Consider the following 15,258-nt stretch of genomic DNA (forward strand, 5'->3'; position numbering starts at 1 on the left):
CTACCTCACATTTTTCTCTTTTATAAATTTTACATTATATTTGGATTTTTTCCACATAAATAGCTAATCAAAATATATTAATCCTTGCATATTATATAAAATTATTATATTTAAAAGAAAAATGAAAATTTGAAGGCTTTAAGTTTTTATATTATGTCCTAAAGGACAATTTTTTAACGTTTTGTGTGTTACTTTTATTTATTAAATATCATGTTCTTCGCACTTAAACCACTTAAAATTCACTTCAACAGCAATATCACAAAATATTTAAAAACAGCATATCTTTAGAATTTCCAATACAGTCTCGCGTGCTGGACATAAAAATGTTTTTTTTCCGTACAGTGTTGGCTTTGAAATGGTTGAGTTTGTTAATCGACATAAGTTTTACAAAATATGAAATAGGTAATAAAATAAATTCAAAATTTGAACCTCTAAGTTCCCTTGTTCGATTGGAGGACTATGTTATAATCAGGGCTGTGGAGTCGGTAGGGAAAATGTCCGACTCTCTCATATATATGTAAACATATACTCATGGGTTACAGCTTATTTTTTTAATATAAAAGAAATAATAGATGCTACAGAAAAAAATGATGGCATAGCAAATTATTTATATTAACATTTATAATGAAATGGAAAAATTGGCATTAGTAATTTCTAAAAAATAGATAGCTTTGGCAAGTTCTTTGTTAGAGGACTGTAGATCCGATCTGATAAACTTCAGAGCTGAGTATTTCCACCATGACTTGAGTAGGAGGAAGAGGTATTACTGTTAGGGCTACTTCTTTTAACTTTTTAGGATAGATTTTTATAAGTTCTAAAAGAGTTGTCTTGCAAGAGTGATCACATTTCTCTATTTCTTCAAAGGCTGTGTAGAAATCCCATTTGTATTTTTTCATTTTCATATCTAAAGGCTCTTGATTCTTTATTTTCATTGGCTTTGCCCTAGCCTTTTCAATATTATCCAAATATTTCTCAAAATCTAATTCATCCCTGGAAGAGGATTAGAGACTCAGTTGCAATGACTGCAGTTTGACTGTCCTGATTTGAATACTCCATTTGTTTTGAGAATAATTTCATTCTTAATGAAAGTTCATAGATGGCTTTCTTTGCTTTTCTAATTTGTTTGTCATTCAACAAAATTTGGTGTTTCAGATCTACATATATTGAACCCAGCAATATCTCATTGTTTAGCAAACTAGTTTCTCTTTTCTTCATTGAAGAAATAATTCCTTCTGCTATAAACTCTCCATTTAAGAAAGAACAAACATCAAATTCTTCCATTCTCGCTTCTTGTTAATTCTTCAGATTGTAGCTTTTTGTGACTACATACAGTGTAGAAAGAAGAGTTTCCAATTATACAAGATAATTCCACAGTCTTTTCCTTAGTGAAACATTAGGATTATCTGATAAAAAAGTTCTTAATTCTAACAACCTCTATATCATCAAGTATGTACTTCCCGTCAAGTTGCTTGATCAATAATTGCTCCTTTTCCTGCTTGCTTCCCAAGAATGGCATCAGTTTTGGGAGTTCTTGCTGCTTACCTAAATTTACCAATGAGATTTGTAACTAAATGAATCAGTTTAATCAATAATAGCAAATATCACATCCATCCTCCTTCCTTATATTTATTTATTAATATGTCTATAAAATAGAAAATAACTATTTATTAATGTACATAGTCCATAAATAAAAATAGTAATTCAGTTTGTCATTAAATGTTTTTTTCAATTCACTTTAATTTCATTTCAAATTCAAACTGTCCAGCAAAAACTAGAGTTGGGAGTCAACGTGTTTTTAGCGACTCCAGCTCTGTTTATAATGCATAGTGGAAACAGTTTGAAAAGTGAATCAACGCTGAAAGTGAAACGACGCAAAATGCTGTTTTGAGACTAATAGCCTTTTCGGTCTAACGCCCCCTTCGGGCTAATAACTCAAAACTATAACAAGTGCATAAATATACTGTTTGCAAAATGTCCAACATTGAAGTTTTTATTGCCAATGTAAATAAACAGGCTTGTTCATTGCACAGATTGTAAACAAACCAAACGGATGCTTTAAAAGTTAGAACTTAATATTTAAAAAGCTGTATGCAAATAAATGTTTCTCAAAATTAATTTTTAAAGACAGTAGAATGTGTACCTTGAAGAGATTTTTTTAAATCAAAAAATTTTCTGTAATTCATCATCTATGTTTATTACAGAAAGAGAGCAATGCTATGCATGCAGTAAATGTTATTTTAAGTAAAAAAATTAATTTACTTCTATGAATGAAATACATTTTTGTTAAAATGTTTATTTGCATATGAGTATAAGAAAAAATGCCGTTAAATTTGCTGTACTGATTTTCTAAACATAGAAACATTGTTTCTTTACATCTAAAAGTGAAAGCAGGTCATTGGTATTTGAAAATAAAAGTTGCAGATTATCAAAATTCTACTGTTATTCTATTATGTTTGTTAAAATCTTCGTAATTTTATTTTTCCATTTCCTTTAAGGTTAAGGAACTGAAAGAAATTTTGGAAACATACAATAATAACTGCAACAAAGCCATAATTGGCTTGAAATCAGAATTGGAAGAAGAGAAAAAACTGCGCAGAGCTGTTGAAACGGAGCTTCAACAAATAAAAGAACGCCAAACTACCTAACATCAAAGCAAATTAGAATATTTTGAAAATATGCCAATATTGTCCTTTCAGAAATTGTATGCATTCCATTTTATAGTAATGAAATATTTTAGTATTATTTTTGCATAACATATTTCTACAAACTGTGAATAGTTAGTATCCAAATATGGTTAATTATTTTTCCATTGTTGAATTGATTGCTGTCGTTAAGGTTTAAAATGGATCTTGGGTGCTGAATGCAATATAATATATATTAATTTATTGTATAAATATAGAAATAGAAAGTGTTTATGGGATTGTATAAGGAAAACTTTGTATCAAATTACTATACATATTAATAACTGAAAACATATTGATCCTAATTTATACTCATAAATCTTATTTAAATTAGAGTTTATATGATGATCATATAACATAAAGTTGGGAAGACATCTTAAATAAGTCCCAATCAGAACATTTTATTATTATTATTATTTATTTGACAATACTAGAAATTTTCTGCAACTCAAATTTAGTTGTTATAAAATAACTCAAACCGAAAAGAAAGAAAAGGTCTTTGAAGCATATTTATGTTAGCAAGAACTAAGTTCAAACTTCAGAATTAAATTCTGCACAATAAACACTTGTAGTTTGAAATTAATAAATAAAATTCATGTTTAATATTTTTAAGAGTTACACTTTAAAATTGAGTTTTAATAATGGAGGTTAATCACAGGATTTCAAAAATTTCGTTTTCTTAGATCTTGTAGTAAATAAAAATGTTTGTAATTCCCAAATAAAATTTTTATATCTAAACACAAGTGTAATGTAATGCAGTCCTAAAATCTTTTGGATTTTAAGACTAGTATAAATATTGAACTTCTGCTAGAGTAGCATAATGATTGGCCTCTGTAACTAAATAAAGTGGCACAGTCCAATCAATTTTCATGGTGTAATAAGATATAAATATTTACAAATTTATTTGAAAGGGAATATACAAACCTGTGTATGGTACCAAAAAAATTATATTAAATTAAAATGGGAAATTCTACAAAGAATGTTCATTAGAATATACCCAGGAAATTTTGTGTTGTATTTTTTGAAGAAAAAAATCAATCTGCATGCAAATAGAGCAAAATGCTTTTTACGATTTAGTAAAAAAAATTTGCCTAAATCATGAAAATATGTGTTGCTAAAATACAGTATTATATCTAGCATAAATCATATATAATTGTTGTATGCACAAATATTAAAACTGTAGTAAATTTTATTCTTTTATTGTAGTATAAAAATGATCAATTATTTTAACTGTTTATTAAAAATGAAAATGTTGCCTCCCCCTTCCAATATAATTGGCAGAATCATCCCTCCTAATTTGAATATACACTTGTTGAAACATTAGTTTTATTCAATTTAGTCCACATTTTATTAGGAAAAGTGGATTGGTTGAGAAATTTTTACACATGTCCAATAAAGAATTTAATGCACAATTATTGAACTTCAAATTATTTTTGGCAATGATGAATTAAACCATGCAATTATTTCAAAATATTTTATAACTTATTTTTTCTAGGGTAAGAAAAATGTATTTTCAAAGCATGAAAAGTGATATGACTAAGTAATTTGGAAGAAATGCATGTTATTTATGAAGACACTGCACCAATTTGAAATACATTGAAATTAAAAACACTTGGTTAACATACTTTTATTATGCACTAGAAGTATGCTGTTATGTATTAGGAAAGATGAAAACTGGCATCATAAATTATGCACTTGTAAACTAGTTAAAACCATGATATTTAAACTCAAAACTGTTATATTTATTTTCGCACATTTCTCCTGTTAGGTGGCATTCCCATGTATTATGAAATGAGTAATATTTAATTAACAAGTAATTTTAGTATTATTTCCTTTTAATTTGTGTTAAATAAGTATCTCCAACTTTAGTTTGCAGGTATTAAATTTTCTGAAACAGAAATGGAAAGAAAGCACTGTAATAAATAAGTTTTTATTAAATATTTAGAACCTGCAAATAATTAAATTTGGATGTGCAGAAATAAGTAATAATAAAGTGGAATAATATTTGTCTGCTGCCATGGAACACCGTTTTCTATTTTGAATTTCAAGTTGTGGATTTTTCACCCAAAATTTAGTCTTTCAGCCACTGATCGTGACCAAATTTTGATAATATTTTTTTAATTTTTAATGTAAATCATATATATTTTGTGTGAAGAAAAAGATAAATTATCAAAATTGCATCTCAATTTGATCTGCAGCTGTAAGACCAAATTTTGAATAAAAAATAGAGTGAAAAATCAAAATATCAAAATTTTGATCAATATAGCGTGTATTTTGTTGTAACATCCTTAAATTCTAGTGTTCCATGGCAAAAGACATTAAACTGCTAAACAATGTTATTGTACAATATGTGAATAGCTAAGATAATCTAAATTAACTGATGAACTTCTGGTTATGGATAATTTTCCTATCAATGGACAAAGTTATGAATTAGAAATATAAATGTTCTCGTGAGTTGAGGAATTTTTTATTATATGGAAATAAGTAAGACTGAATAGCAATAATTAATTAGCATAAAAATAGCTTTTTTCATAATTTTATAATTAGATCAGTTCACTTTTGATTAAAGAATAAGCTTGCATGCAGATATATATTTGAATTATTGAAGTGAATATTCAGTATAATGTAATTTATGTAAAAACATGTATTTCACCTAAGTTTGGGAAGTACTTAACACATTTGCTGCTGATCATGCACTGGTGTGTGATTGGCATTATTGCTGAAGAGCCAATCACGCTCTGACATGTAATGTGGTGTGTTGTCTCAAGTGCAGGTAATGCTCGTGAGGGGAAAAGCAACCTCTGATTGTTTAATTTTGAGTTCAATCGGCATTAGGATTTGAATATGCATGCTGCTATTGGCATGGAGTGAAGGTTAGAAACTAGTTGTAAATGTATGTTGTTTTTGTTTAATTTTGAGTTCAATCGGCATTACAATTTGAATATGCATGCTGCTGTTGGCATGGAGTGAAGGTTAGAAACTAGTTGTAAATGTATGTTGTTTGGAATGAAAATAAAGTTTCATTCCATGCAAAGATCATACACGAATAACATTTTGAAATATATAGTTTGCAATAATATCATTGTAACTGTCTTATAATAAATTCATGTGTAATTAATTATATATATATATTTGTTTGTGATATAGTTTCATACAAAAATAATACATATTGTTACTTATTTGGATTCATTTTTAAATGCCAAACGCCAGTGTGAAATGTGGCATTGCAGAAATAATTCTTATAATAAGTAGGTCGGCATATGGGTACAATCTATTTCTACAACACAGCATTAACTATTAACACAATCCTCACATAACCAGCAGTGAAAGTGTTAATTGCTAAGTCAGCAGAATGCATTATAACAGAAAACTGTTGCTCAATCAAATAAGCATTTATATTAGCATTAAGGCCAAGAATGTTAAAAAATTTGCCTTTTTTCCCCCATTAACTCCTTATTTTGACTTTATTACAATGATTTTTCTTTCTCTTTTTATGATTGAAAGCAGTCAGTATACTATATTATTGTTTTAAAGAATGACTGTGTTTAATAAATTAAAAAGAAAAGGGGGGAAATGATTCTGAACCAGACAAAATATAAGCATAAACATGAAATTGTCACTATCAAAATGCCATTCACTATAGTATTGGTACGTGTAAGTTAATTAGACTATATTTGCTACATTGTGCATACATTACATTTGCTAAACTACATTTTGCTAAGTATGTTCATTAGCGATTATATAAGTAACTTTATTCCATAATTTTCCTTACATTTTTTTACTGTATTATATATTTTTGTAATTATTTGACACTATATTCAGTATGAAAATAATTTATTAAATATGTATGTTTATGTCAGTTCTTTTGAAAATTTATGACTTTGTAAATTAATTTGTATAGTCTTGTTAATCATATCCGAGCTGCAATTGATCAGTTTTCTTATGTCAAGATCTTTTGAACTGCCTGTGCTTTCATTGCATTTATTCAGTGTTTTTTGCCAGTGATTTGCATCATTTGTAATTTTAAATTAAGAACTATTTGAATTAGCTTTCTTATAAATATTAAGTTTAATATGCATGCCTTTCTTATTATTCTGAGTTTTAATTCAGTTAAAAGCGTATTTGTTATAAGCTAACAATTTAGATAAATATTTTTTTCATAACTGGAAGATACAAATATTGATTTTCATTATGGGGAAATATTATATACATTTCAGATTTGACTTATTTAGTGTATTTAAAAGAAATGAGGTGTCCTGTTCAATACGTTCTGTTTATTTTTTCCCAATAGTTAAAAGTTTAACAAGAGACTTAAGATATCATGCACCTCAAATGTTCAAAAAGTAAAATTTTTATGATATTGGATCTGATTTTTTAGTACATGTGTTGATCTGTAACATGAAAATCTAACATTATAGAACTGTTAATACTTACAAAAAATTTTATAAAACCAAATGTAAAAAATAAAAATAAGTGCTGTACATGACAAAAATATTTAAAACCTGTGGTGAAACATTTATATTTTGATGCATGAATTGAACAGTTAAGGTGCTTGTGTTTCTGAAATATTAATAGTAGAAAGAATTTAATTTCATACATTCAAAGTATAAATACTGAGTCTGAATAAATATGTTAATTGTTCCATCCTTTCTTTACTCTTTCAAAATACTTAAAAATTCAGTTTTCAGGTCTAGTCAGTTTGTATATGATTTACTAGGCTGTTTGCACATTTTCTTTGTAATTACAAAAATATTTTATCTAAAATTTTTATGTTTCAAATGTTCTATCCCTTATTCTTTACTTTTATATACACCATAGGAGGTTGTAGGTCAATGCTTGGATAACCTGCTTTTTAAAAGCACAAAAAGGCGTTGGTGATAGGTCAGGAAATTTAGTAAGAAAATTAGTAAAGGGTATGGCCTTGATACCTTGGATTTTAGTTTATAATTGTTCCATTAACAGTAGATTTTGACGTGCCACTGTTTGCTTTATCTTGATGCAGTTCTACTGATTGATCACACTGTGTGTAAAGAGAAGGTATTTCATATTTGAAAAATTGGTGTAAAATATGTTTTTGATAATATGTGGAGATGATCTGAACATTTTTCTCCATTTTCTTTATTTTTAATTTCCCATATATGAAAAACCAGGAACAATCATAAATCCCTTAGGAAAACTTTCTTTAGATTCCTTGGACCGTGTTTTAAGATTTTTTTTATCCTCTCTGATGATGATAAATGGATCTCTTTTTATCACAGTCATTTAAGTACACCCAAGATTCGTCTATTGTGGTAACATTTTTCCACATGAAGAATTCTGCAGTTCATTCTGCATTATGTCGTGGAGAAAGACTTTTCACCTTAAGATTCAAATCAGCATTAATCCTTTTTTTTTTTTTTTTTTTTTTTTCAGTTGACACTGAACATTTTACTGATTTTGCAACTGTACTTGGTTTTATTTTAATATTAAATATCTTACTTTTGCAACATTCTGTTTTTTACAACATTAGCTATCGTAGCTTTAGATATTGAAAAACCGTGTTCATGATGTTTTTTAATAACTACATATAAATAATTTTCTTCCAAAAGAACACAAGCATATCTTTCTACCCATTACTTCTCTAAAAGCGACATTCTGCATGGAAACAAAACTGTCAAGTAGCAGACAATAAATTATACTTTCAAAAATATAGTTTCAGTTAAAAAAATTTCCAAGTAGATGATTTTTTGACAGCAAAGCAAAATTATCTAAAAAATATGCAAGCAGCCTATTATTAAAAGGTAAACTATGCTAGAAAATTTATATTTTCTTGCATAGTTATCAGTATTAGTCAGAATATTGGGAAAATCTTGTTGCCTTATTACCTTGCAATTTAATTTTTTTTAAAAAGTTCATTAATTTAATCATACAAATATTCATTTTACTCATTTTGGAGGATATATATACATTATTGGGGAGGTTCACTTGAAACAAAATTAAAATGTATAGTGTTGAAATTATAATTATCAAAGCTAGCAAATATATTTTATTGATTACATTCAACTATTAATATAGTTTTTATTGCTCTAATTATATGGCCTGAAATCTTAGAGAGCTTAATCGTTTCTTATTATCAGTAATTAAATGTTGAGTTTTGTACATCACTAGATTACTTGAAATTATGTCATATATATATATAAAGATAGAATTTTGGGGGATTTTTAGATAAAGTATTTTCTATATCAGATATTGAATTTCAAAATAATAATTAGCAAAACTAAAGAAAATTTTCAATAAAATTTTTTAAATATACTATTACAGTTATTATTTTCTATGTCTTTGATTTTAGTAATTTTAATAAGTATTTTTTATTTTTATAAGTTTTTAATTTAATTAAAAATTTGAATTTTAAAAGCATTAGGAATTATATTAACTTCATTTTTCAATTTTTTTACTGTTTCTGCCTATAGATGGCATTACTCTCTTGTTCCCTTTGCTCTTTTTTGGGTATAAATGAAACTAGCTTTCCCTGCATTGCAGATTTCTTTGCTTCTGATGAAGAGATATCTGTACTTGTTAAGCCCTTAAAATCGAGTCTTGACCATATTCTATGTCAAACACAACGTTGCTTTAGCTTAATTTTATGTTTTACTTTGCCATATTTCTCTTTGGTCTTGAACTTTATAAGCTTTTAATTATTTTATTTATCTTGAACAATTTCTGGATTATTGTGAATTGTTGATTTTTTTAATGAAAAAGTAAGAGTTGCCTCAAATATTGTTAATCACCGGTTTGATACATTTGTAATAGCCTTAGCACTTTTCAACCGTCCATTCCTGTCCTTGAATGAAACCTGACAATGCATATACTTGCATAAACTTTTTACCACTTTTATTGCCTTCAAATATTTAATTCTATATGCAGATCTCTTACAAATTTCAGCGTTTTCATTATACCTGTCTTGCACATTAGCTTTTTCTGCATTCCAGACTTTTGTACATTATTATATATATGAATATTTTAGCTTGTGTTTCTGCACAATATATCTGAAAATGCACAATATTGACTTGAATATTGGGATAGGAGGAAAAACTTTTACATTCCAAGAGATGATATGATAAACTTTTGTTATTTGCTAGAATATTACAAGTTTTGAAATGTTTACAGTTTTTTGTGCATTTAAATTTTATAAATAAGAATTAGTTTTGTCATATTTGATTTGTTTTAAGCAAAATAATAATAATAACAAATAAAAGGAATTGTGATTAAATTCCTTCTGTTTCATCAAAGTATGTCTTCTAAATTGTATGCAACAATTTATTTTTTTGCCTTTCATTTCCATTATGATTCATAAGTTGAAAATTATTTAATGTTTATGTAGATTTTAAACTTCTGAAACAGATGAAAACAATCATGTAATTTCTGGCAATGTGTTAATGCTTAGGAAATGTGATGTGTTACGTACTAAGACATTTATTGCTTGTTAAGACAGAATATATAGTTATCAATTTTTATAGGTGATACTGTTTTTAAAAATATCAGAATTTATATGTTTCAGGTGTTGTAAATATTTGTACATAAATGCGAGTGGCAGATTGTGAAAACTTTTAATGCCACATATGACTTAATGAATCCTTGTGCAATTACTACACATGCATTTAACAAAATATCAAATTTTCAAACTATGTAAAATATATCTGAAATAAAAATCAATTTCTAAATATAGTCATTTGGACTTGAAGATCTCGTGTATGAGAGCTATACTTGTTATTATATTAGCATATTTTAAAAGGATAGTGACTGAAAAAAAGCTATACCATTGCCATGCTCTAATGTTAGATTTTGATATGTAGTTTATTGTGGTATCTAATATGAAAAAAAAAACTGCACTTTTCGTACAGCTCAGTTTTTTGCATTTTGAATATTTAGTACTTTTTTATGATTAAATTATATATGTGCTTGCTTTCAAAATGTTTGTGTGAATCTTATATACCTTATGTTAAATATATTCATTCTCAGCTGTGCTGATGGAAATGTCATCTTAACTGCAATCATTGTTTTGTTCAAAAAATAAATATTTTATTTATAAGATTTGAAATATTTTACATACATTAACATATGGCATTGAAATATTTATACATAAAATTTATAAAGTAATTGGTCAGCATCCTTTATTATAATCGATTTACAAATTTGCAACAGTAGCAACTTCATTTATTCAATGATATAATCCATAAGTGCCTAGGCAAGGGAGGAAAAAACATCCACATTACACTAAAATATTAGCCAATACAATTTATTAAAATTATCACAGTAAATTATATATTTTGCATTAACTAGCACTTAAGTTATGATTAGTTATGGTTTTCTGGACAGAAGAAATTTTGATTTATAAAATGTAAAATTTAAATGTTTATATAGTTTTCATATAGCAGAATTCCAATTAGTAAAATATTAGTTTCAATGAGCTATAGTTCAATACTTTCATGTGTAAAATTTGGTTTTCCCTTACACTGAGAACTCTGCTATTTGGATTTCGTATAAATCATGCCCTATACAGGACTCTGAGTATCTGGCAAAATCAGAAAACTTTCTCCTGCTAAATACCAGGTCAAACAATGAAAGTAACAAAGTGTAAAAATCTGTAGAGATCTTTGAAAACAAATTTGTCAACTTGGATCACTTTTTATATCAACCACTGATAATATTCAATACCATTTTGAGTAAATTTAGAAGCCAGCTGCAAAATAAAATTGCTTATTTTGACAGTTAATGGTTCCATATTGGATAAAAACGTACTCATTATTTATATTTAATAAGCCTTAAGAATTTTGCACATAAAAGTATCAGTTGAATTGTTTGATTATAACAAAGCACTTAAGTGCAATCTGTGATATGGGAAGATGCCTTTTTCGAGGATTTTCTAAGGAAAACTTACTCGTATTGATGTTGCAGATGGAGCAAAATCACAAAAAATTCCATGCAACTAGCATGTTTACTATGATGATCAAAGTTATCAATTTGACCACTGTTTAATCGATAAAGGTATGAAACGTTTTGTATTTAAATTTTGTAAACTAATGAGAATTTTACTTTATGGGGATCTTTGAAAAATATAATCTTATATTTCCAAAATTCTCTCACCTTACTGAAATTGTTCTTATAAAATTCTTTATCATATTCTGAGAAGCTCTGCGATTAGAAGTATGAGCTTGTAATCAAAATACGGGTAACATATTTTTACACTTAACTGTTAGCATTCTGTATACTCTGAAAAAATTCACCCTCACAAATATTTTAAATTGAAAAAATTATTAATGATGCCATTCTTCTTTTTTAAAAGTAGTCTTTGTCAATGATTAAAGCACATACCAAAAATATTACAAATAATTTTCATTTATAACGTAAGGTTATTGCATTCTAATATATATGAACGAAAACAGAGAAAAGCAGTAATATTTCAGTTAATAAACAGTATGTATGATGCTAGATGTTTAGTCACAGTTAACCAATAATCTACATACATGCTTGTATGATATAAGATGGACAAACATTTAGTGGAAGCTATTGAAGTCTTGAAGCGTATATAAAAATATTACGTTAGTACAACATACAGTGAAAATTCATTTACCCTTGCTGTTAATGCCACTAAAAACACTGGAAATAAATTTCAATCTAAAAAATTCATAGTTCTGTAACCAATAATGCGGAAAAGACGAAACAATAATTTGTTGCTTACATCATATGGTTGTTCAGCATATATACTTAATTATTGGCCAAAGATTTAAATACATCAGATATTTGAGCATATTATTCAAGTCAGTCTTTTTGGATAAAATACAGAAAGATAATTGGAATATATTGCTGAAGATGTTAAAAGTTTGGGAAGATCTTGAAGACAACTTAGAAATGTCTTGAAGCGTATATAAAATTATTTAAAACATGATATGAACAAAAACACACAGCATTTTTTAACATACATGTGAAAAGAAACCATTGGAATTAATGAAAAAAAAAAAAAAAGCCTACATAGCTTTGTTCAGTATTACATTGAACGCTGTAATTCATACTACACCATAGACTGATATTTGAAAATGAGGCAATTGAAAATCGGTAACCACATCTATGCGGTCAAACTTGCTTTTGTGAAAAAATGCAAGCGGGGAAAAAATTTTATATCGTTGAAATGTTAAGCACACCACAAGCTTCCTCAGCATGAATTGAAAAAATGCTTTTACTTCTTGAACTATATGCAGAAAATTGAGAAATCAGTTAAGAGATGAAAAGGCAGTTTTTTTTTTTTTCTTTCTTTCTTTCTTTCTTTCTTACTGAATGCAAATAACATATCTGCAATAATGCAAATACAATGTGATAAATTATTTTGAAAAGTTATGCAGATTCGAGATGTAAATTTCAATCCTGTGGTTATATTTGCTGATTTTTTCATAACTTGCACACAAAATATATATATATAACTACAGGAGTGTTTTGTTTTGTTTAATATACGAGGCGTGGAAAAAAAAAAAAAAACTCGAGACTGTGTCGCTTGAAAACAGAGTGGAGTGGGCAAAAACTGTTTTGGTGGTGTCATGCGACAGACCTCCTCTATCCATGCGCCCAGTTTTGACTTAACCGACGATGCCAGTGGGGAGTACTGCGTCATTGAGTGAACACATGCAATTGCATTCTGCCAGAAAAATGTCTAATGTAAAAAACTGAACAGCGAATCAACATCAAGTTTCTCATGAAACTTAAGAAATAAGCCACAGAGGAAGAAGCATTTCAAATATTAACCGAGGCTTATGGAGATAAAACTTTGTCTCATGCATGTGTGTTTGAATGGCATGAGCAATTTTCAGGGGGAAGGGACAGTGTGGAAGATGTTCATCATGATTGAATGGATTCCCAGTGGTCAGACTGTTAATTAACACTACTACATTGAAGTACTAAAAAGATTTTGCGAAAAAATTGGGGGAAGGCCACAGTTGTGGAGTGATGGATGCACCAGGACAATGCACCCGCTCACACGACCCTATTTGTCAATTAGTTTCTGACCAGCAAAAACATTACTGTAACGGGGCATCCTCCTTATTCACTTGATTTGGCTCCATCTGACCTTTTTTTAATTCCTAAAGTAAAATCTTAGTTAAAGGGAACCCATTTTACCTCAGATGAAGAGGTTCTGGCAAAAACGGAGAATCTCCTGAAGGCATTCCAAAAACTTCATTCCAGAACTGTTACTAGCAATGGCAGCACCGAATGCAGAAGTGTGTGAATGCTGAAGGAAACTACTTGAAGGTGATAACGTCACGGAGAACTCATTCTGTAACTACAATGATTTATTGGACCAGTCTTTTTTTTTTGTGTGTGTGTGTCATATCTTGTATATACAGCAGTGAAATATAGGGTGCTTGCACAAACCTTTTGTTTTAAAACTGTGTCTAATTTATAAACCTTTTGTTCTTTCTATTAGCTTATTTATTTCAAGAAGTACACGTTTCATGCTTCATAATCATACTTTGATTTATGTTGGCATTTCTCTTACAAGAATTAGTGTCTCATCTGGATTCATTTAAATATTTACACAGAAACCCATTGTAATAGCCTAAAATTTAAGTAGGAGTTGGGAAAATGCCATTTGTTTTCAATAAATTAACTGCTGGGTATCAAATTGTTTAACATCAAAATAGAGAGCTGATGTCTTGTTATTTAGTTTCCCATTAACAGATGAATTATACAAGCTCTTCTTTGATTATTCTGCATATTTTGGATTTAATGATAATCTGCTTGAATGGAAAATCTTTAAAACAATATAAAAAATGTGAAAAATTATGTCACAGCTTTAGAACCTCCTAGAAGATGAACTGACACCAATGAAGAAGAAATAATGTCCAACAGTTTCTGGCGTAAAATGCGCCACATATTTTAATTTACTTATTACTTAATGTAATTGGGGATATTTATTTATTTTTAATTTTAAAAGTTCTTTTCCTTTCATGTACAATTATTTGTTTTTCTGTAATCATTAGAACTTGATATTTTGGTTTTATAAGATGAAGCCCTTAGCTAAAATTTTCATAGTACATCAGCGTAGAGCATCAAAGAAAGGAGGAACCAGAGTTTAAATTGCGGCAGAGCCCACCGGAGTCCAGCTCTGGTACTTCTTAGTTTTGGGGATATATTCTAATTCTAGTCAGAGTGCACTAGAGCCCTTTTTGAAGATGGCTGCGGCACCTTTTTTATGTAACTGAAAAATTATTTCAGCAGAAATTTGATTTAGAAAATTTTACTTTTAGCAATAAAATTACATAAAAAAACACTTATTAAATTTTAATTTATCTCTTTAAATTTTATTTAATTATAATCTTTAATTATTTTAATAATTTAATTGTGAATTAGTTAAATAATAATTATAAACTAAATACTAATTAATAAATATTAATTATTAATGTCAATTAGATAAGTATTAATTAACTTGATACTCATTAACAATTTAATTTTTAAATTATTAAAGATTTTAATAGTCATTTTATTTAGTTATTTACTCTTGCTGCTGTATCCTGACGGTCTTCCACAGGGCTCTGACACTTCTACTTTT

General features: G+C 28.0%; 2 protein-coding genes across 4 annotated transcripts in view; one reads left to right on the plus strand and one right to left on the minus strand.

Annotated features, from left to right (window-relative positions):
• LOC118182155 (SH3 domain-containing kinase-binding protein 1-like) overlaps positions 1-10,749 on the plus strand; it is a 72,624-nt gene extending 61,875 nt beyond the window's left edge. For 2 of the 3 annotated variants that reach the window (XM_035351469.2, XM_035351471.2), the window contains exon 13: positions 2,496-10,749. In XM_035351469.2, coding sequence (XP_035207360.1) covers positions 2,496-2,645 — 150 coding nt within the window. In that variant the 3' untranslated portion in view covers positions 2,646-10,749. The remainder of the gene's footprint in view (positions 1-2,495) is intronic. The other variant, XR_004757010.2, reaches the window with a different exon arrangement.
• LOC118182156 (COMM domain-containing protein 8-like) overlaps positions 10,715-15,258 on the minus strand; it is a 36,297-nt gene continuing 31,753 nt past the window's right edge. Inside the window, exon 5 of the mRNA XM_035351472.2 lies at positions 10,715-10,901. Within this exon, the coding sequence (XP_035207363.1) occupies positions 10,875-10,901 (27 nt within the window). The 3' untranslated portion in view covers positions 10,715-10,874. The remainder of the gene's footprint in view (positions 10,902-15,258) is intronic.

This window comes from Stegodyphus dumicola, chromosome 12 (assembly GCF_044657685.1).
Source record: "Stegodyphus dumicola isolate Sdum_Otavi_A_Nest chromosome 12, ASM4465768v1".
NCBI classification, from domain to species: domain Eukaryota; kingdom Metazoa; phylum Arthropoda; class Arachnida; order Araneae; family Eresidae; genus Stegodyphus; species Stegodyphus dumicola.